Raw genomic sequence first — 23846 nt, forward strand, 5'->3', positions numbered from 1 at the left:
GGATGATCTTAAGGTCCTTTCCAACCCTAACTATTCTATGATTCTATTATACGTCATTAATTTTTTGCTTCGTAATCTAAAACTGAGTCTTCCAGTCAAGTCTTCTTTGTGTATGGAGGTGGCTAACTTGAACACATATTTGAAGAATACAAACATGAAAACATCTTTATATTAGCATTGTGTTCACTCTGGAGTTGCTTATTTCACAACTTGCTTGGCTTATTCAACAACATTAAACTCTGGTAACCAGAAGGATACCAAACCTTTAAAAGTCCTGTCTGGGTGAACTGCTATCCTACCTACAATGTCCTTTTCCAAGTAGCTGTATGGTTTTCAGTCCAGATGAAGCTTTCTGTCAAACCTTTGAAAACAAGCAAAGTGATTTTAAATATCTATGTCCCCTGTCTGTATTTAATTGTGAAACTTGGCTGCAGAATTGGTGTGCACTGGAGATGGGGTATTCCTTGAGATACCCCGGTCTAAGCAGCGCCCATAGCTTGGCATTGCAGAATGATGCCACCACAGAAGTCCATAATTGGAAGACCTCTGGTAAAAACGTGTGGAATAGCCCAGTATAGTAGCTTTGTACTAAAAGAAGCCAATCTCACAATGTGATGCTTTTCTTCCTTTTTGAGATTCCACCTCTTCAAATTTTTCTTCTCTTCCTTCCCTCAGATACTTGAGCAATCTGTGGGACAGATGACACTGAGCATGCGGGCACTTTGTGCTACCTGCCATGGAGCCGTGCAAGATGTGTCTCTGTGCTAGATAAATGGGGGACTTGGCCCATTATATCGTGAAAATCAGCATTGGCTAGGAGTAGATGTGAGATCATTTTTAGTCATTTTCTGTGTTGGATTTTTCAGGATCAAGAGTAACAGTCTTCTCAGCAAGTTGGTAGCTGAAACTGCTTTGTGGCTTTATTTCAAGAGGTACATACTGTCTGCTTGTCAAACTGTTGTCTTGAGTGCAATGTGTATCGGTACAGGTATGTTTTCGTAATAATTTTGTAGTTCAGTGTTGCTTAGAATACAGGTAGGTGGGGAGAAGACCACTTAATAGCAGGATAGATTTTTGTTAGAAAATGCCACCTTAAAAGGGCATAAAATATGTAATAAGAAGAATTTATCTCTTTCCTCAGAAATATCAGGAATTTCTAAATGCACTTCATTTTGGCAAAATTAGTTGTTTTAGTATTGCTTTGCGAGGCATTAGGATAGGCAGGGAAAAATACCAAAATAACTGAACTTCTTTAAAATGAAAGCCTTTTGGAGATTTTATTTGTCAGAAGAAAAGTTAAGCACATGACCAGACCTGGTAATCTTGAGATTTTGGAAATTCAAAGAATTCCACAGTTCAGGAATTCTGCTATTTGGTTTATTTTAATTATAAATTTAATTTATATTCAACAATGACAGCAGACCAGAGAGCTTGCCTTTTCACTGCTAGTTTTATTCGCTTGTTTGCTTGGGTTTAAACTGAACTATATGCTGAATTCTGGGCTAAATGAATTCTATTTCTCCAGATTCATCTTTAGAAACAAACTGCATTTTCAACAATGTTTTTTAATATTGTTGACATTTTCCTGATGTCTGCGTGTAGATGTAATTAATCTTAACACTGTTGTATTACTATTACTTTTTTACAGTGTAGTTGAACTACAGCACAGGCCGGAAGCAAAAAGACTGTGGCATCTCTAAGATTCTTGCTTACAAATACTAGCATAGGGTGCATCTTAACTGGGTTTGCTGGGCATCTGTTAATGTTCTTGTGCACAGAACATCAAATTGAAACATTGAATTGGAGTAAGTAGCAGAAGTTTCCAAGACAATCCATGACTGCCTGTGGTCCCCAGAGCACTAAAAGGTGAAATTGTCCTGGCTTCTTGGTTTTGAGCTACTGTTCACTAAATATGAGAGTTCATACATACAGTCCTTTCTAAAAATCTTGTCCTTGCCAGTGGTGAGGGTGTTTACCATGGGAGGATATTCTTTTGCCAGGGGAAAGGAGAAACTATTTGTGTTGTAAGTGAAGAAAATCCCACAAAACATCTTTTCTACTTAGGTGAAATTCTCACAGTGGAAGGATTTGGGAATGTTTGTGCTGATATATTTGGAGTTCAAACCATTAGCTTATCACTTGAAAGAAAATCCCATTGCTGCTCATAAGCAACTAATCAAAAGCCAAACACTTCCAGAAAAGAAGCATGAAGACAAATCTAAGGTAATGCTATGTTTAAACACATGCGGTAGGATTGAATGCATCACAGATGAAGCAATAGTGAATTGATCCATTGCATCTATGGAAAGATACCAATAAAACAAAATGTCACTATTCAAGTTTTAAATATTAGGAAACCACCCATTGTTGTCCCCGGTGGACTCCGTTTCACTACAGAGCCCTGCAGCAATTCAAAGCATACTTTCTCCCCCTTCTCCATTTCTGCCATAGCAAAAGTAGTCATGGTGTTCCCATTTGCTGTTTTCCTCTGGTTACTTGAGAGAGGTCTTTTGTACCCACTGCTAAAGGAAAGTTGTCCTAATGCTGATCCTGAACTAAACTCCACAGAGATGACAAACAGGTAGACACCTTTATGTGGAGCTTTAAAGTAGCCATGTTCAGGGAAATAGCTGTTTCCATAATTGAGGTAAGTTTCATTGAACTTCAGAGTTTTTTCTGTATCCTTTGCTTCTGAGAATCCCACGTGGAATGCCACCAATGAGTCTGTAAAAGAAAGAGGAACAGGATTTTAGCAGTGAACACTTCTTTCCCTGGGAGCAACAGTGGTGGGAGATAAGTTGAAGCCCTGTCAAGCCTGATCTCTGTATGCTGCTTTACAAAGCGAAATGTTTGAAGTGGCTATGTGCCTGGGATGAGATCAAATGGTTCCCTGGAAATACCTGAACCACTAGTCTTGGAAAAGTACAGGGCTGAGATCATCCAGGGTAGAGGGGAGGGGGGAAGCACTATATATATATATATAATATAATATATTTTTTTTTTTTTTTTTTTTTTGGACGTCCTAGAAGAGAGTGAGTTAGAAATACGTTCTCTGCTTATTCAGTCTCAGCTGCAGTTTTGGAGCACAGATGCCTAAAGGGGCTGATATTTGCTCTATGGTTTTATGTCCATAACAAGGGCTACAATTGTAAAAGCCAGTGCTAAGACTGGTGGTTGTAATTCCCAGGTGCTGATGGCCACATATTTACAGGGAAAGGGAACTGGCCAGAAGTATAAGCTGAAAACTTTTCTCTAAAGCTTAGCTGTAAGAGAGTGTGTTGTCTAGTCAGTCCTCCCTGTTCTACTTGTGCGAATTAATGTAATTGTCATCATTAGGAAGGTTTTAGCTTTTTGAGTACACTCCTTCCAGACTCAAATAACAGGAAAAAGAAGCAAGACTAGGAAGCCTAGCACTTCCCACCAGCTTCAAAAGAGAAAGCTGCTACTACATTAACATGAGCATCTACAAACAGACTTTGTGTTTTGAGCATCTAAAGTTGAATCAGTTCAAGGCCAGTTTCCCAGCAGCTATAATGGGTGTGATTTTATTGACCTCAAAGTGCAGCAGTGTATCAGCTTGGTTTTCGCTCAAGTGGCTTATTTTGATGGAGGGGAGGATGTCAATAATGTCAGAATTTCTCCCTCCAGCATCCCACAGGATATCTGTCAGGCCTTAAAACTAATAAGCTGTGTGTGTGGAGCCTGCAGCAAGGCCCAGAAAACAGCTAGACCTGCACATGAAGAGGTGAAAGAAAAGAGCCCACCTTTTCCCAAAAGTTCTGTCTGCACTGTATTTCTTCCAGTTATCATTTGTGCATTTTCTCTGTGTTTCTCAGGCTTTTTCTTGTCTCTTTGCTTGTCTTGACCTTTCTGTTGCTTTCTCACTCTTCTGGTCAGCATTGACTGAATCTTTGTAACATCCAGACTTATATTTGAGGCAACTAATTCTTCATCCCTTCCAAACAGCTTTTTAAAAATCAGCAGATGTTCCTCCAGCTTCTGCTTAGTGGTTGCTAAATCTGCTGAGAGGATTTCCACAGAAATGTTGAGTGGTTCAATTACATTAGTTATTGTATGATTGCAGCAGAGATTCATGTCACTTATGGATTCATGCCTCTTGATTGCCAGGCTCAGGTGTTTGATATCATTCTTCAGGGTCATGATATCATTATAAGCTGAGCCATCCAAGGAGTCGTCTTTGGCAGCCTCATAGTTAGGTTCCATATGTTCTAGGATGCTGTGATGACTACTAGCTTCATCTAGAGTAGGGGATGTTTGTGTTTCTTCTTTGGGATGCTTAGAAGGTGTATGGCCAGCATGATTATTCTGTTGACCTCTCTCCAAATGGTGAAGTCTCTTTATAAGTGATTCCAAAGTCACATTTTGTTCTTGGAGTTTACCTGAGATATGTCTGAGAGATTCTTGCAGCTGAAATACTGACGATATTAGGATACTAGGATCTTCTTCAAACAAGACTTCCATAAATTCTTCCCCCAGTAAACCCTCCAGTGCTGCTTCGTGCCTCATGGCATCTTCCAGAAGGGAGCCAAAAGAACTGTTGAGATACTTGATGTGCTGATGAATTTCTGCATCTTTTTTCTTCAAGAAGCCTATGTCTTCTGAAACAGCTGTAACTTGTGACTGAAGCTGTCTGTTTTCTTCTTGACGGAGATTAAGGGACTGATAGATAGATGGAAAAGCTGAGGAGAACTCCTCAATTTCATTCCTCAAGAGATCTCTGAACACTGACTCTAACTGCTTCATGTCCTTCAAGTTTGATTGGGTGCCTTCAAGGGAATAAGTGATATTATTTAAGTCTCCCTCCAGTATATCAGTGTCAGAAGATACTCTTTGGCAGTTACATTCTTCCATGTACCTCAGCAGATCTGAATAGTTTTCACGAAGATTTGAGAGAGTATAGTTGAGCTCTGATATCTGCCTTTCCATGGCTGCTTTGTTTTCTTCCATAATAACTGATTTCTCCGTTAAAGTTATTATAACATCTTCTGGTCTATACTTAGATATATTTTTTTTTAACTCCTTAAACCACCTCTCTAAAACTGCAATATTCTGAAAAGCCACATCTGACTCCATGTAAAGTTCTTTAAGCTGCTTTGCATGCCCTGTCAGGATCTCATTTATTTGTCTGATGCTTAACTGGGTATTTTCATCTTTGGGACCATGATGTGAGGAGAGTTCTGTTAAATTTTTTTTCAAAGTCTCAAATTTATTTTCAAGATTGCTTTGCTCTTGTTTCATGCTTTCCATGCTGTTGTTTAAAGCTAAGAAATGGGACTGCTGTGTCTTGTGAAATTTCTTGAGCTTTGTGTCCGTATCTGCCTTGATCATGGTGAGGTTATAGTGAATACTAGCCTGCTGCCTTTGCAAATGGCTCTCTATATCTCTTTTCACCTGATCAACTTTCACTACATTTTCTTGGACTTTTGATTCAAACTTAGTTCCCAGCTCCTGGAATTCCTTCTTGGGCACAGTGCTCTCTTGGAATCTTTCTATGCTTTGCTTGTTGGCTTCAACATCATGGGACAGGTTTCTGACCATGTTTGAGAGGTTCTGTAAGCTTCTGTTGAAGCTTGCCCACATTGGGTTAAAATGTTTCCTTAGAAAATTCTCCACATGGGGAAATATGACTTGCTGCAGGAGCCTTTCCTGTGGATCTGTTAACACAGGTTACAAAAAAAAAAAGAAATAGCAAAGTTTACATTCTGCTTTTGGAACACATCTTAATCTGACAAGGGTAACTCAGGTATGTGTTTTTCTATAGTAACTGGCATCTTGCTGACCAAATTCTGATAATTGCAAAAATAGCCTAATTCTAAATCAAGGTTACTGTGAAGACATGGAGTCTGCAGACAATACCTTAGGTACATATTGACTGCCCCATTTAAGTCATAAAAATACTGCATTTCAAACCCCCGGACAAGCAGTTTTGTAAGTGGTAGGCTCTTGCTTATTTGACTGCTTCATAATGTTGTGCTTTTTCTGATGCTTGCTGTAAGGTAGTGCTTCACAAAGTTATCTAGCATCTTAAGAGCTGAATATTCCAGATCAGGACTAAGTAACTTGAAAAATCTGTGAAGCATCTGTACTAGGTGTGAATTACAATAAGGCTGGATTTCTGACTTTAATGTTCAAACTTGAGTGCCTTGAAATTGACTGATGACAATAGTCTGCATCATTAGAAAATGTTTCTGCCAGCCAGTGGCTCATATTAGTAGGTCAAATTGGCTCTTTTTTCCCCACTCCGGTATACAGCGGGAATAAGGGTCCAGTGAAGGATTGAATGTTACATTTTTTTACATACACTAGTCTGATATTCCGCACAGCATGAGTATGAAAACAGAACAAAACCCAACTGTAAACTCTGTATCCCCCTGAAAGAAGCCACAGAAGCAGAACAGTAAGCTAGCTGATTTTAAGTATAAGCAATGTCTTTATTCTGTGGTTAAGGTGTATTCTGAAATCCAGGAAAGCGCAAACAAATCTGCCTTTCATTTCATTTCCCATTTCATTATCAAATTTATTTCATTCATTCATATGGGGATTGCACCTTTCCTTTTTTTCTTTTTCCTCTTTTTAGAAGCAACCAGCAGACCAAGGAATATCATAGGGTAGTTTGATTTTCAAGTTTTCTTTCCAATCTGTATGCCTTTGTAGGGCCTACTGGCAGGCTGCATCAGACCTCTCACCTGAATTGCTCTGGTTCACTTCTAACACCATGCTTGTACCGTTGTTTTCAAATATTCTCTGTAAATCACCTAAGTTGCTGACTGCTTGATGAATATCACTTTGAAGATCATCCAGTAAAGCCTCATGATTTTGAATGACTTCCAACATTTCTCTTGAATCCACTGATGTTGGCACTAATCACAAGATTAAAAAAACAAAGTCATGCAACCGAGTGCAGCGACCAGGCGACAGGATAGGTACTCCTACAAGACCTCTGAGAACACCCGTGTACTTTCTGCTCTGAAAACTTACACTGACCTTTAGGGGGTTGTTGATTTATAGCACTTTAACTCGTGATATCTTTGCAAAACTTTTTTTTCCCCAACAGGTGTGAAAACCTAATTTATTTAAATATCAGTGGGAGAACTTAAGCCACACTAGCCATGATGGCAGTAAAATGCTCTTCATTAAAAATCTCCCCATGCCATAAAAACGTGTGGAGTAATAACTCCTTTCAAGCGTTGACTGAAAGGAAAGCAAAGTTTAACAACCCAGGATAAAAGGAGAGGATGAAAGAGTAATTGAGGTGTTCCACTAAGGAATCAGAAGCATAGGGTATAAGTGTCATAGCTGACTCTTACTGAGGTGCCCTGTAACTGATATTATTTTAAATAAATAACTGCTAATTTAGATTTCAAAGTGTACACTGAGAATTGCAGAAAAATGGTATATTCCAGCTGTGCCAAACTGGGGGCAGCTTAACCACCATGGTTACCCATGACCTTTAATGTTTGTAACTTGTGTAAAGCAACTGCTCATTCACACAGTGCTGAGAGTGTAATGTACAGGAGTCTTTTTCAGAGCTGCAATGCTACCCTAAAGATAATTTGCTAGAAGATACTTAATAGCACTGCAAACCACACCATTTCCCAGACAGAAGGAAAGGTCCTTCTTGGATACTTAGATTGGTAGGAGTATTCCAATGCCTGGCATATGAATTGACAGTACCTTATAATAGTAATAATCTCAAAGCTCGCTCAAGTAGCATTTTGAATAGATTGTTGACCTGTTAGACCACAGAGCATGGCGTGCTTTCTTGTGAACCTGCTTCACAGAGCAAGGGGTTAAACATCCATGCCATTAGAAGGTTTCACGCTCTATACCAGCTGGCATTCTCACTAGGTATTATCAGTGATGAGCAGCCAGCATACAATGTTGAAACTTTTGGATGCTTTCTCAAGAGCATCCATGTAGTGTTACAGCAAAAGCTGTTATTTATGCCCAAAAATGTAGTTGTGTCAAAGCTTTCCCAAATAATGCTTTCATTAGAGATACTGTTCATAGTTTATCGTATTCAAATTGCAGATAAAAAATACATGTTTTCCTGATCAGTGACTGAGAGGTAAAAAAATGGCAAGCAAAATAACTTGAAGCACATACTGTGGTTTGGGAACTCCTCTTCTTGCTGTTCTTGAGTTTGATTTCCTGGCACCAGAATAAAATTAGGATCTGCAATTGAGATGGAATAAACCTGTGAAAATATTTTAGATGCAGAAACTACTACCGTTTAGCAAGGCAATGCAGGGCAATTTTATGTGTAGTGTAACTGATGTGGAGATAAGCTTCTGTGTTGCAGGTTTCTTAAGGAAAGAGCATCTTGTCTGGGGAGTTTACTTTGCTTGCAGTACACCACCAGCGTACAACATTGCATAAATGGTAATATGATGTAGTAGAGTAGGCCTGGTTTTTTTTTTAAACTCATGCCAAGTTATTGCTCCCAAGAAGTCTATGGAAAATAGGTGCTTTGCTTTTCCAGTTACCTGACCGTTCTAGTGGCACCAGCCACAGTGAGTGATGCTGAACAAATGAGGAGATAAAGATGGAGCAGCTGGTTTTGTTCAGTGAGTGTAACAAAGGAGAGACTAAACTGGAAGCATTGCGTTGGGTAATATTTTTCCAACTTCATAAATGGAGGTCAGGCTGGGGTCTGTACAAATAAAAGCTGTCTGTGAAGGAAAGCTAAACCTACAGAGATAAAAGCAGGCACTCCCATTTTATCTGTGGAGTTTGCAGGTGAATTAGACATAGATTGTGTGAAAACTTTCACACAGATGTTTGCCTTTTTTGTTATCGTTTCCTTAATTGCTGGAGGGAATTACTTTTAATCCCTTTAAATGCTCTTTCCATTTTTTGAGTATCATTTGCTAAATTCAGCCAATGCCGTGAAGCACTCCATTTTCCAAACCAAACTGTCTTGCTTCTCTTTTACTTAGCAGCTGCATACATCATTATTCAACAGTGCAAACAGTTGTAGTAATTTATTATGTAAAAGGGCTAGTGCTAGAGCTTCCATGGAAATAACGGCCTGGACTCTCTTCTTGTGTTGTAGAGCTGCTCCCCATCTTAGGAGCTCGTATCTGTGCAGCCAGGGTAAGCAGAAAGGAGGCAGCAAGGCAGGCTGGAGAGTGAGTGCTGCCTACCTTGTTTGAACTTGGATGCACTGTAGTTTCCCCAGCCAGATGACTTCATCCTGTAAACTGACCGTGGGGGTATTTCACATCCTAGAGTTGCTTTCTGATGTCACCAGTTTCTACCTGGAATTAGGGATTCCTAGATGGACTTGTACATCTGACAGGCACCCCTGCCCACCCCCCACAAATGAATACCTCTCTCTACGTGTAAAGATTACAAAGGTGGACTAAGAGAAGAGTAAATTGCTAATGCTATTAGCTTCTAATTGCAGCTAATTACAACTACTTGTTTCAAGGTATCAGTGATTTGGGGCAGAGCAGCCCAAAGAAAATAAGGCATTGATTCTCAAAAATACCCGAAAATCCAAAAACAAATAGCTAACATTTCTTGCCACTGTGACTCACATTTAGTCATTGCTTCTCACACTTGTTCTCTAGCTTTCCTTACCATGCTGTTCACACTCCTTGCCAATAAATCCAGGGCAGCATTTCCACTGCAAAGACTTCAAAACCTTCTGTTTCACTTGATAGACTGGCTTCAGAGCTGTCCTGTACCTGGGGATTAAGGGTCTGGGCATTAGATTGCAAGTAATTTTCAGCTAGCATCACTCAAGGTAAATTCACTGACTGTAGCAGCAGCCTGCTGCCAAGTGTGTCCTAGGTGACTAATGCAGAACAGAGTTAAGAAATTTGACATAAAATTTATCACTGCTGCTTAGGAAAACATTGGGGCAGTCCACAGCAATTTTTTTCCCCTACATAAGATTGTTTTTCAGGATTACAACAGGCAGTGTGTGCACATTCTTACTTGCACACATAATATAACTGCTATTCAGCAAACAGGGCTCCAGTGGTCTGCCTCGGGCTTTATTGTTCTTCAGCAGACATTTTTTTCCAAACGTGTTGGCACTGATCTGTCACAAGTCTGAAAAATGTCACAGATGGAAAAATTATGTAGCTATCAGGAAAGCAACTCTAATATTTATTGTGATAGTTTTGGACTGAGCTTGAACTTTTGTAATGTTCTGTTGAGTTGTAGAGAAAGTTTTCTTTTGAAACAAATATTCCAAAATGTCAGTGGTCCCAAGGAAGATAGATTTGTTATAAACTCAACTAGAAATAGTCATGAAACTTTCTTCTTTCATTCAGAGATAGAGAAATGAATTGTATTAAATAACAAAAGCGTTTTTGCAATCAAGTAACTATAAAGGCATGTAGGTGAGTATTAAATATTAGTTCATTTCAGAAGTATGTTGGAAGTCAATGTCTCTCAACTTTATAAATGTGCCAGTTCTGGTGCCTTATGGTACACTATGGGCCTTCAGCAGTACTCTTCTGGCAGCCAGTCCTGCTGAGAGAAGAGTAAGTACATGGGCAGTCATACATCTCTACCTCCTGTCATAAGTGGTCTCACTGGTGGCCCCAGGCAGAGACCTTTTTAAGGTGTGTCTGTGTATTATGACCTGAAAATCATGAAAAAGCTATGGTCTTTGTTTTTTTCTGAATAAACGTGGGAAGATTTGAAAATAATCACTTAATCACCTTTTAGTCCTGTACTTGGTGGCTTGCAAAGACAGTTGCTCTCCCTGGTTGCTTAAATGCCTGATCACCTTAGGTGCATAAACCATACCCTATGTCAGTTTGGTATTAAACTGAGTTGATGCATTAATTCTTTTTAAAATGTGTCATTTAATACTTTTGAAAATATTATCTAGATACTTCAGAGAAAATTCCATTTTTCTTCAGTGGTTTTATTTAGGATGCTTACATGATCTTCTGGCAGTCTGGTGCTCCATTTGGACAGGGCTGTTGGGAGTTGACAATGTACTTCTCCTTCATGCAGGCTTCTATGTATGTTACCAGCCGGGACTGCATGAAGGAACACCAGTTCCTAGTAGGAAAAAGACATGAGAAAGGAGTGTGAAGTAGGTCTTTCTAAGTCGCTTCTTGTAACTGTGCCAAGGAAGAATGGGATGAGGAAAGGCCTTCTATTTGTTTTATTATTATTTTTTTCAGCTGGATGATTAGGAAAGTGGAAAATGCTTGCTAGCTTCTCCCTCCACTCCCAGCTCATTTGTTTTCCCTTGGGATTTTTATCTGAGTTTGTTAAGAAGGGTTGATTGTTTGAACTTTGATGCATTAGTTCCATTTCCAGGCCTTTCATTTAGCAGGAGAAATTTCCAACTCATGATAACCTGCAGGTTAATGTCACTTTAAATGTCAAATTGGCTTTCTCGGTGTGTTGCCATTTCAGATGCCTAATGAGTGACTCATCAGGTTGAGGCAGACTGCTTCTGAAAACTTAATGCAACGTAAACTCCGTTAATAATCAGTGTCTTCCTAAATCTGAATTCTTCAAGGTAATATAGTAATTGATTGGATTTTTATTAATTAGACTAGCTTTGAAATAACTTCTGCCATAACCTGCAAGAAAATTATGTTGGAAAAATGAGAGGTGTTTTCTTGGGTGTTAGCTTTATACTTCTAACCAGGACAAGTGGGTTTTACCATCATGGTAAATTTTCCAAGTCAGAATTACGTAGGTGTCTATTAATCCCAGAGTGTAGGGGAGCCTCTTCCTTTTCAAGAGTTTAAAGTACATGTTAGTGTGTACTGTTGGTTGAAGTTTGATGGTTAAAATCCAGAGTCAGAAGTTACAGGAAGTGAGGAGTAATAACTATAATGGGAACAGCTGAACTTCAGGCAGTATATTTTTAAATGGGAATACAGGAACCAGATCTCTGATAATCAGCATATATGGAAAATTTTGCCCCTCAGAGAGTTGCAGAAACAATGGGGAACTGAGTCCCACACAAAAGCAGAAGCTGCAGTCCCAGCGGCCGAGTGGCCAGAAGAAGGGGAAGAAGCTGCAAGGATGCTGGAAACATCAGGAGTAAAGAGCAGACAGCTTGGGTGACCAGGGCCGTAGACAGCCTGTTTTGCTCCCCCGTTTTTTAAGGAGAATGTGATTGCGATTTCAGCAAATACTCACGCAAGCAAAACTCTCCACCTCTGAGAAGCAGGGACAGGAATCTGGCAAAAGCTGTGGTGCTGGGAAAGCTGAACAGGAAAGCAGGCTGCTGCAGCCTTTGTTGTGATTTTAAGCCAGAACTACGGCTTTTTTTGATGAGCTGTAGTTTTAAGGCCTTTGCAAGGGTCTGGGGGAATTTTTGTGCCTGTTATCAAGGGGAGTCTTGTTTCCTACGGGGCTGAACTCTTAGGAAATACTCTTATTTTTTATTAAATCATTACTCTTAAGGGGTCAAACACTCTGCTTGCATCACTGGGTGATTCACTTACAGCAAGCAGACCAACACACATGCTCTGGCTGACATCTGCCTGCCCACCAGCCTTTATAAGGCTGCATCACTTTTCAGTGGTTGGTGTAAAATGAATAACTCTGAATCAGAGGCCTGATTTGTGCTTCTATTTGGGCTCATGGGCTGAGCAAGCCATAGCTGGGAGTGGCTTTTCCCCCTCAAATCATCTCAGCTTTCTGGGGAAATAAAGGGTGCTGCTGCTGGAGGTCGCTAGCATTGTCACTAACTGCAGTATCTTGGGTCTGCCCCCGGGATGCCTGCCAGATCCAGGCAGGAGACTGCATTCAGTGTGGAAACCTCCTTTTAAAATAGGATTCTTTGGCTTTAGTGTTTTGTTCTTTCCAAATGAAAACAGTCCACGCCCCATGAATCATTATCTGGACTGATTTGTTTTTCCCACCATACAGAGTTCCCAAACAAGTCCTTTGAGTCATGCAAGCCATACAAATCTAAACAAAATGTTTACATGCATCAACACGTGTGTGAGCAAGAATATGGCATCATGTGACGGTGAGTACTTTCGCTGTATTGCACATGTAAATGTGCGCACACATTTAATAGAAAATACGAGGATTCCTTTTCAAAACCTATTAATGTGTTGGAGATACCTGGTGGGCTTCCCACTTGTAAGAAAGGGGTTATTTCAGAAATTGAATCAATGGTTGACCCCAACTTGATGCCTACTTTGGAAGTTATTAGCATTATGCAGAATGAATAGCATGAAAAAAGGGGAATTTGATGGCCACTCAATAAAATCTTCCTTTAACAGTGGCTGCATTTCTTCATCTCCATTTTGCTCACTATTTCTCTCTCACTTGATCTTTTAAAAGCTTATTTGTGCAGCTGAAGTGCTGTATAATTTCATACTTAGGTTTTAATCACAAAAACCTGTAGGGGTTTGAGTTCCATGATGCTTATAAAGATTTATTCTTTCATCAATTAAGTAAATAAGGGCTATCTTTCCCATCTGTAATGACCTGCAATATAGATACATGTGCCCAAAGATGAAACTTTTATTGCAGTATTTTTTGCACATCTTGTCAGTTGTTTCCTTTAAAGAAACTTCACTATCTGTAACTAAAAATATTCCTGAACTGTATGAACCTTGAGGAAAAATATATCCTTCTTTAATGTTAACTGAAACACTCTAAAAACTGAGAAAGCCTTGATCTAAAGTTCAGTGAGGTGAGCAGGAGCTCTTCTCTGGCACCAGTGGGCTCTGAACCAGGCTATGAAGTTACAAAGAGCTGCTCTTTAACAAATAGCACTTTATTCAGCTGGTTTCTGGAACACAGCAGCTTTGTGTTCTGCTTCTGTATTCTTTTCCCCCTCTTTGTAATTATGTCGTTTCATTCACTGAATATATAACCAACTTAACACACTCTGCTTTTATTCTCTCTAACACAGTTTCCTTTGGATTCAAGCTTCTGCTGCCAAGGAGAGAGAGGAGTAGAAAGAAATTGCTCGTGTGAGGAGATTTTGTGTGAGAGCAATTTCTTTCCAGTCTGGTGAATGGTAAAGTTTATCACAATACTGCAAGCTAGAGCAACCAACACTTGAGGGAACCCTAGCAAAATCAGGGCTACAGATGTTTCATTTGTTCAGTTGCTTTTCCTGTTTTATGTTCCAAGCAAATGAAAAAAGTATCTGAATAATTTTATTTGCTAGCCTACATGGAGTTTTTCCAAGGCTATATTCTAATAGAGTCCTCACATGCATCTATCCACTTCTGCCATATTTTGAAGCAAATGTATTCTTCTGTCTGAGGTTAAAACACATCCGATGACAAAGCACTCTGTATTTAAATAAGATTCAGCAAATTTATGTTAGCTCAAGCTCCTTTTGTTTGAACCTTTAAGATCTTTAAGCAAAAACCTCATAATTTATTTTTTTTTCTTATTTTGGAGAATACTTACGCTTTTACTAAAATGTAGCAAAATGCAGACAGTTCTATGTCTGATTCTAGGATTTAGCTAGACCACCTTATAGCAAACAAACCCACAGAATCGGGAGGTACAGCAAGATGGCTGATCTGCAGCAATTATTGCTCTGCTCAGATGAATATGAGACAGACTTTTTTTTTTACATATACTGCTACACTAACAGTTGCATCATGAGGGTGAATGTGAGTAATGCCCCCCAGCTCGGCTTAGGTACTTACATACTTTATTTTTCTTAGTTACATGTTCTCATAATTGACACTGCAGTGTATAATTTTAGACACTTCCTAGGTCAGTGGAATTCTTGCCTGAATAAAACCTTCAGGACATTGTTTTTCCATAAGCTTTGTTACTCCTTTGGCTGTACTAGTGCAACTGAGTTGTCCTTCACAACAGTTTCCTCATGTTTCTATTCTCAAGGAAACCAGTTTCTATAATTACTTTGAAAAGTCCTGTCCAGCCATTCCTGTGCATGTGCACCACTGGCCATGCAAAATTTTTCAGGTCCGTAGCACTTTTCCATACAGCACAAAAGGCACCAGATAAGCAATTAATTGCTGCTTAAACATGCTACAAGATGACAGTAGAGGACTCTGTTCTACTAATTTAAATGAGTGGTTTTCCATTGATCTGTACAGACTGACTCCTGATTTATATCAGTTGAAGCAGAAAAAAAAAGAATGAGGCTTTAAGTGAGGAATAATGTGTTCTGTTTTTCCCACCATACAAAATTCTCACTGATAAGAAAAAGCATCTTCAGTGGAACAGGTAGAATACTGCATATAAATTAATCTAAACCAGGATTGTGCATGTCAGTTTTAAAACAGTAGTATCTTTTTATTCATTGTGGAACGCAGGAGGTGTTCAGCTGTTGAAGAAGGTGCTGGCTCTCTCAGGGAACACAGTGTGCCATTGGGTTTTTAATTAGCAGACAGTGAGCGATTGCTGGTGGTCAGTCAGTGAATTCTCCAGCTCTTGCTAAGCAGCCAGCAGCCCTGTATTGCAGTTAAACAGCAGAAACTCTTGTATTTATCATATTTTTTTTCTTTCCCTTAGGGATGAGAAGAGCTCCTGCTCAGGCAGGGTCTGGGATCTTCCTGGGACGCATCTCCCAAACCGCCCTGCTTTTCACAGGGGTTTAACCAGACTGATTGTTTTGCACTTTACCTTGACAAGCTGGGCTGAAAAGAGTTCCAGTGGTAGTTTCAAATGTGGATTTCAATACAGTGCTGGAAGTCTTCCAGATCCTTGAGTAATGCTGGGTCAGTGCCACTTCTATTCCAACAATAGTGCCAGTTAGTCTGTTACCAGCTGGGACTTATCCTGCAGAATGTCCTAAAAACTTAGTGAAGCAAACCTTTCCGAAAACCCAGTCCTGAACCTGGATCCCCACTGGGAGCAGGAGCTCAAGGGAAAGCAGGCTTGGCTGGGACCTGGTTTTGGGCCAAATCCAACTGTTGTACCAGCTACTGCAGAGAAATAAATGCAAAGCAGTTTTTCCTCTTCACAAAGCATCCACAGCCATTACCTCATTTATATATTCCTCCTCATAACAGAAACTCTATAGACCTTTCAGAGGGAAGCTTATGCTTTGATTTAATCTTTTGCTTCCTGCAGACTTCAGTTCATCCCTAGTATAGTGCACCCACTCCTTTGTTGGACCTTGTCTTCAAGCAGGAATCACAGCCAGTGGCCACCTACTGTGCTGATGCCAGCAGGTTAAAAACAGCATGGGAACACAAGCTTCCCCGCCAGCATGCACTCAGGGTGCAGACAATGTGCACCAAGGTTTGCCCTGATTGTGTTTTGGGTGTGAATGTAGTTTTACTCGGGCTTAGTCACAGATCACTTATTCAAGAAGTATTGACTCACACAAGTAGGAAGGCATTGGATCCACGTGCTAATAATGCTGATCGTAGTTCTGTGGGTATGCTGAAACAAGATCCCTTGCTATATGGGGAAAGAATTAATTGCTGCAGTTTGCACTAATGAGCTGTAAAGTAATCCTTTGGGCCCAGAGGGTTCTATAATTCCTTTCAATGAAGCTGTGTGATTTGCATCAAACATACTAATAGAGAACCATTCTACCTGCAGCTGTGCAGCTCAACAAGAGTCAATATCAGTAAATTTCCTGAAGTCCTGAAAGCAGCTAAGTGTCTAACTTTGATTGGAAGCCATTGCTTCCATTAATGTGCTTGGTACTGCGAAAGCTATTGTTGAGCACGCAGTGGCCACTAGTTTGCAGGATGTCAGGGGCTGAAGATCACATTTAGCTGCATTTCATCCAAACCCGTTTTATTTTAAGCGTATGTTCTGCGCCCTTTTGAGTAATTTCAATATCCCATATGTTTCCTAAGAAAGTCTCTAGCTAGTTTTGAAGAATTAGATGAGTCAGTGTGAAACTGGCCTTAATTAAATCAATGGATATTTTCCTGTAAAAGTGGAGAAAAAAAAATAAGGTATTAAGACTGAACATTGTTCTGACTTCCTTAGAATAAGACTAATTTGGGTTTTCTCTGCTCGTTTACACTTCAGAGGTTAGTTGTTCTGTATTTTGACACCCTGAGTAATCACAAAAAGAGACCTGCTGCTTTGTGGCTGTGTCAGTTCCAAATGAGAGGAAGAAGTGTGTTTCAGTGAGATAACAGCACACCTGGCTGACATAGGAAGATCTTCTCTAATCAAGGGTGGCTTCCAGAATCGTATGTCCAAGTCTTAAAAGATGTTAATGCAATTAAGGGTTTACTTATACTGGAGATTTCTGCCTTTTCTATTTTACAGTTCAAGTGGTGGGATTTGGGAAGGGTTTGGGGTTTGTTTTTTCCATTTTGTTTTACAGACACATCATAATTGTAAGAAAAATCCCGATGCATGACAGAGTGTGTGTTTTTGGATTAAAGAGAAAGAAGGAAAACTAAACCACCTACCCAGCTGGAGGGCAAATCCAAAACAGGAATTACTCAGCAGTGATTACACTTTTCAAAAGACAGTGAAGTTCTGTGAAACTTTGTTAGAGATGGGGAAACAAGCCTTAGTTGCTCTGCTCCTTCCCATTTCATCAGCACAGTCCATTTCTCCCTTGCTGGGTGAGCCATCTGTTTGGGACCAGCTCTGTCAGTGTGGTTACTGAGGGGGGATGTTAAAAATAACCCCTGCTTTTTGCTAAGATTATTTTTAACGTGGAATGCTCAAGTGGTCTGGTTTACAGTGTTACTTGGCAGACAGGTCAAACCAACTGAGGTTATGGGAAGCTTTGGGCTTTGCTGTCAGAGTTAGCATATGATGGGATTGCGCCTTTTAGATTCTTCATTTGCCTTTCTTTTTTTTTTTTGTATGAAATACGAACACTGAGTGCATGCAATCTGATTTGTCAGCCTGGCTGTTCGTGGTGTTGGGGGCACATGGATTAGATTAAACTCTGCTCAGTGCTGAGAAATGGTACAAGCCTTAGGCTACAGTGCTCCACTAATGCTGTTTCAGTGCATCACCTGGTTTGAGAAATAATCTGTTTGTAGGGAGAGGAAACAGGCCCTTCTGAGTGTAATTATAGAAAAGGTCTTTCTGTGGATCTCGGATCAACAGAGGGAAGTTCCTAGGAAGGGTACAGAGAAGATGATGTGCTATTTCCAGCACCAAGGAAACTTTCCTTTCAAAGGCTGGATCACCATAATCTTGGCCCCCATACGGCTGCATGGAACTGTCTGGTTCTATCTGCCCATGTCTAAATTACACAGCCTAAGCAGCGGCACACAGCAGCTGTATGCTTACATGTATTCCTCCTTCAGCATCTGCTCAGCACCATGCCTTGCTCATGCATGTGTCATTACCAAGTATTTGATAGAAGCAGCTCTAAGGAAAAAAAAAATCTCCAAGGTGGGTTGTCAGTTTATGATGAAGCTATTTAGGTGTGTCATCCACATAGCATCAGTCAACATAGCAATAATGGTGTAATATCTCCTTGGCATATTTATTATCCCTTTCAATATGACTTAATCAGACAGCAGTTAAATCTGTTACCCCTAGTGGTAAGGATTGGAGTAGATGATGACCTAGTGCAAACTCTGATTTCATATTTACTGGGTCACTTTTAGAACTTCCATGTCCCAGGCAGCTTTTCAAGCCTCATTTTAGCAGCCTGTATCCACACGCAGGAAAGGCACCAATAACAACAGAGTTCCTATGATGTTCTGCGTTAGGAATCTGTTTTGTATGGGAAATGAAGACTAAAAATGTATTTATTATCTATTTTGGGTATTATGCATTGAGTATTTATGAAGCCCAGAACCAATTGTTACTGTTCTTACTCTTCCTCTTCCAATGCTAATATAGTCCAGCAATTACACAGTACAGATCTTTTCATATACTTGTGCTTTCATTTCCCTTTTTAATTCTTCTGAAAGTTTGGGTACACATGGATCCATTTATCTCAGCCATAGAATAAAACATCTGAAGTCAAACTGATCAGCTCATATGAGGCACAGCTGCTTGACAGCAAAGAAAAAAAAGATGATTTCCTTTGGAAAAATTGACCTCTTTTGATGGTTTTGATTTTGTAAATAAACAAATACTTGTGCATTCTGAATGTGCAGAGCTCCTTTTAGCTCAAATACAAGCAGCAGCTGAGATACTAAACCGTTACCTAGTTCTTCCTCTAAAGAACATTTGAAACAAAAGAATTATTATTCACACTTCTTTTTTTTCCTTTTAATAAAGTCACCCCAAGGCCAGTGATCTTACTGGTTTTCTTATTTTAAAACTCTTATTAAAATAATCTTGTTATTGTGAGATGAATTCATTACTAAAGTAACATATCCAGGCACTTCACTGGGATCTAATGAGTCATTTCACCTTACATGTTGAAACAGAAACCAGAGAATTCTAAGTACCTTGCATATATTATTCACAATGCCCTCAATTATTCAAATAACTGCAGTAAAAAAACATAATACTCTAAATGTAAAAACAAAAATCTAAGAATATTTTGTAACAATTATTCCTAATACATAGGGGAAATAGCAAGAGGTTGGAAAAAGCACATCCCATATAATTTTTGTTAGAAAATTATAGAAGTCTAAATTTTGTCTCAGAAACAAAGTTACCATTGACTTTGGTTTGGGGTTGGGTTTTTTTTTTTTTCCCTAGTTCTGAAAATAAAGTATTTTCTCATTTGAAAGACAAGCTAGAAGTGGGACAGCTTTTGCAGAAAACAATTTGCCACCACTTCAGGCTTTTTTATGGCATGTCTCTATTTCCTTCTAGCTCTTAAGTCCTGATTAACTCCTGATGCTTCTCTTCTTGCTCTCCTCTTTCAGAGATACAAGCCCAGTTCATTGATTATTTTTTATTTATTTTTTTTTCCAGGGCATGTGTCGCACTTGTGGAAGGAGGAAATACCGGATTCACACCAACTTCTTGTCTATGCTTAGCAGAGTGCTCCAGCCATGAGCACCTCACATGCACTTGAGGACTTCAGGCTCTGAAAGTAGCTTGCTTCAACCAATTGCAACGCCTTTTAGAATCCAGAGTGCAGTTACAAGGGGAGCTGTGCTGTCTCTTTTTATTAAGTTATTATTTATTTTTTATGAAGCTACTGCCAGGCAAGATTTTGACTGCCTGTAGTCATCAGCATAGCTTTATAATTGGGAAGAACATTACACTTTGACTCATTATGAAACTATTTCCATAAAAGGAGGAAGTATTTCTTGGGAGGAAATTAGGATGAGTAATAGCTGGTGCTGAGATGGATTAAACAAGCTGGTGCTGAACAAGTTTACGTAGCAAAGAAAGAAATCCCTATTAGGACAATCTGTTGCAGCATCTTGCTGACCTGTACAGGCACCTTTTTACACCATTGAATTTTCATAGTACTTATAGTTTTCAGAATGCTTTCACCGTTTCAACCAGCAAATGATTACCACCTTGCAGTGTAACATGGGAGTCCAGAGTACCACTTAGGCTTTGTTTTCATTCCTCTGACAGTTTCTGAAATGCATTAACCAAGAGTTGGTGAATTAACAGTGCATATCATTATCGAGCACTACCCATTAGGAAGCTGGAAGCCAACACTCACAGGCTTTAGAAAATGACTTACGGTTGATGGTGAGCAGTACAGATTTGTGGGAAGATGTAGTATGAAGGACATCAGGGTTTTAACACACTCACCATGCTATATGCAGGAGGGAGGCCTCAATTTTACATGTAGATGAGATTAGAAACAAGATTGTATACTTTGGTTTGCATGAAAGGGAAGCATAACATGAGCAAGGTTTTACAGGCTCTTCACATCTCCCCTTTTATTTCTTCTCAAGAGCATTTAAAGCAAAAAATACCAGGGCGTGCTAAAGTGCTGACCTGTGAACAGTACTCACTGTGCTGCTCTTTCAGCTCTCCCAAATAGGGCTATAAAAGATTCATTCACTGTCCTGCTTGGTTTTCATCTGTTTTAAACATTTAGAGACCTACTTACATGCCCTGTAAAACTTAAAAAATCGGAGTGTTTGTAAACCTTACTAGTGAAGTAGATGACTTTCCCACTCAGGATGGCTACTTGTTGGCCATACATTACTCTGGGAAGCATTTCACTACCATGAAAACCTTTAGGTGGGGGAGGTTGGATTTGTAGTATTTTTCATGCTTATTTATTATTCCTTACTTTGTTATATTTACCCTTCACTGTTTTTATTTTGCTAATATCCTGCCATTCTCTTTTCTTCTCCATTACCAAGGCCCAAGTCTACCGCCAAGCATGTTCCAATGATGGGCAGAGATTGCTGTGATCAGCAAAAATAATCATCATTAGTTTGTGATGAGGAAAAGTCAGTAAATCAATTACTTCTAGTTTTACGTTGCCAGAAATAGCAAGTTGGTTTTATGGTGCTACAACAGAAACAGGAGGCTTCACATCGGCCAGGTGTGTCCAGACCCGTAACCCCATTCTGCTGTTGTTTTGGACTAGGCAAAAAGCTGGTCCCATCTGTGGTATCATCCTCTCAGGCAGTTCAGCTTTTGGTTTCAGTTAAAACATTTACACTCCTATTTGAGTTAGACTGATCCCTAAAATCTAACATATTTTAATGAGAAACTTCTATTGAAAATGGTCCTTTATCAGCAGCATATATACAGTATTAGACAGGATTGCGCTATTATTATGTGGAAGACAGACACATATTGGGGTACTCACCCATTTCGGGACTGTGGGCTCACAGCTTCCAAGTCCTCTCTCTCTTCCTGATGTGAGGAGATCACACTTGACGAGTAATCTTGAGCATCCTCCCTGAGCCCTTCTGCTTCCCAGTAACCTTCTTCCTCCTGTGACAGAGGAGTCCTTTGGGGGTATGCAGAGGTCTCATGAATTTGTGGCTGTGAGCTGTGCACTGAACCATCATGATACCCATGATGGTCTGAGTGCTTGACCAGCTTTGCCAATCCTATTGTATTACAGAGGATCAGAAGCTTCACTAGCATGGTGGGATTTTTCCCACCTGGTTACACCTGTCTCTTGTTCTCTTCTCTGAAGCTCAGCTGGGATTAACTCAGGAATGCCCCAGCAATATTCTTTAACTGGAAAGTTGGAAGAAGGAAGGGAAAAAAAAAATAGTAACAAAGGGCGGAAAAAGCTTTTGACCCTCCCAGCTACTGTGGAAACGTCCGTGGCTATTGAACAATGTGAGTCTGGTTCCTGTGTGGGGCTCAAGCGTCTCTGACAGAGGGGGGAAAAAGAGGTGGTAGGAATATAGTTTATTCAAGGAACTTCTGAGCTTGGCTGCCTTCTAAACTTATCTGTGAACAGGAACTCAGCTTTTATCAACTGCCTTCTCCCTCAGGCACAGGAAAAGGATGTTAGCTTAAAGGAAAGGAAAAGAAAGAAAGAAAATATTGAGTGGTGTAGCAGACTCATGTTGTGGTGCCAGAAACTGTCACAAACCTCCTTGTGCCACTGTCTGCACTGTCTGTTTTTTATTACAGTTTAGAGGCTGAAATACCCTGGCTTTAGCAGCAGAATATTCACAGTATGTACAGCAGACTATGGGCATGAAGGGGTTCACAGTAAATGCACAGTGAATAAGAGCTCCCAGGCATCGATTTTTGTGTGGCGTTTGCAAAGTGGCTCTGTGAATCATAGTCTCTTCCCATCAAAGTGGAACACTTTCATGAAACAGGTCTTCAGAGAAGTCAGGGTCACCGAGCATTTTCAAGGATTTGTTTGGGCTGTCATCTCTGCATCTCACTCCCAGTTATTCTGTGCATTTTTAATTGGTGTTGACAAAAAAGCACTTGCCAAAAGCTCCTGTAAAGAGCTACCTCTGTCACTGTATCCCAATAATAAATATAAAAAAGGCTGTGGAGGTTGTATGTAGTTTTCTTACCAGTTCAGTTTTACATGATGGTGCTTCTTTTAATATTTTTTGCTGTATTCCTGTTCTTACTGTCTCGCAGGGTAATATGCTCTGGCATTTTTAAGAATAAAATGGGGGAGAATGATGCTTTACTGGCAAAACAGGTGGGAATGCTGGTGCCAGACTGCTAGAGCATATCTCCACTGAATGATGAGATGTGCAGCCCAAACTTCAGTACATCCTGCAGAGCATTAAAGGTAGAGCTTTTCTAGAATCATACCAAAGCCAGCTGAAAAACAGAGGATAAAATCTCTTTAGGATTTTGAAATGCCTTGTTGTTAGAGGCTGTGAATTTATATCTCCTCATCTCTGGTTGGATCTGCACCCTCTCATTTTGATTGCTCCTCATTTATGCTTCGTGGAAGAGCCTATTAAAATGCAGAAATGCCCTTACCGACCTGTGACAGACATTGCTGTGTAAGAGCAGTAAAGCACCATGGCAGCAAAAGTGGCACTTGAGGCAAGGTAGAGAGATATTTTGATAATTCTAAGGGCAAACCTGCTTTCTGTTGTAGTCACTTCTCCAGGGAGATGAAATCATAACTTCTGGACTAAAGACTGAAAGAAATAAGCAACTTCCCTTTGTTCCTTCCTGCTGTTTGTATTTCAGAACTGTGTGCATCCTGCTATAATACATGTTAATGTGTGAATATTTTGCATCATGTTTCACATACAAATGTGCCTTTTTTACAAGTAACTAGGATTAGGATGGATGTGAGCTAAGCATTATGTTTGTTTACTTAATAAGACCCATTATTGGGAAGGAACTGGAACAAATATGAGACAAAACAAACACCAGGCTTCTAACTTGAACTGCTGTGTGATCATGGCTTGCAGAAGAGTGATTTTGCGCTACAGATATTGATGTTGTCCCACTTGTGATGTACTTCGAAATCCTTTGGACCTGTCTTTCAATATATGCCTTTCCACTTAGTTTTAACTCATCCATTAAATCTTTATTCTTAGGGATGTGATACCTCCCAAGTGGTGGGGCAATGTTTCTCTGCCATCCTCCTGGCTCAGAACATCTGC

General features: G+C 39.8%; 1 protein-coding gene and 2 long non-coding RNA genes across 5 annotated transcripts; 2 read left to right on the forward strand and 1 right to left on the reverse strand.

Moving 5' to 3' along the window:
- Positions 1–1248: 1248 nt before the first annotated feature.
- On the reverse strand, positions 1249–22099 carry MMRN2 (multimerin 2). Of its 3 annotated transcripts, XM_061373730.1 has the most exons (7): positions 21599–22099; positions 10927–11049; positions 9607–9713; positions 8128–8196; positions 6708–6881; positions 3765–5675; positions 1249–2724 (listed from the first exon to the last, which is right to left on the reverse strand). In XM_061373730.1, exons 1-7 carry the CDS (start codon positions 21880–21882, stop codon positions 2336–2338), a joined length of 3057 nt encoding a protein of 1018 aa, XP_061229714.1. In that variant the 5' UTR covers positions 21883–22099; the 3' UTR covers positions 1249–2335. The 3 variants fall into 3 exon arrangements, with proteins under 3 accessions (XP_061229714.1, XP_061229715.1, XP_061229716.1); XM_061373731.1 differs by lacking the exon at positions 6708–6881; XM_061373732.1 differs by lacking the exons at positions 10927–11049; positions 21599–22099 and adding an exon at positions 9168–9281 and having other exon boundaries at positions 9607–9700.
- Positions 6836–14174, forward strand: LOC133223220 (uncharacterized). The gene is made up of 3 exons (XR_009728492.1): positions 6836–6944; positions 8504–8632; positions 13886–14174. It is a non-coding gene; the product is annotated as an uncharacterized LOC133223220 (long non-coding RNA).
- Positions 15122–17125, forward strand: LOC133223266 (uncharacterized). Its single transcript, XR_009728511.1, has 3 exons — positions 15122–15186; positions 15276–15352; positions 16954–17125. It is a non-coding gene; the product is annotated as an uncharacterized LOC133223266 (long non-coding RNA).
- Positions 22100–23846: the final 1747 nt, after the last annotated feature.

The sequence above is a fragment of the Neopsephotus bourkii genome, unplaced genomic scaffold (assembly GCF_033783945.1).
Source record: "Neopsephotus bourkii isolate Nb327-2 ecotype Australia unplaced genomic scaffold, CSIRO-AGI_Nbou_v1 NB_1634, whole genome shotgun sequence".
NCBI lineage: Eukaryota > Metazoa > Chordata > Aves > Psittaciformes > Psittacidae > Neopsephotus > Neopsephotus bourkii.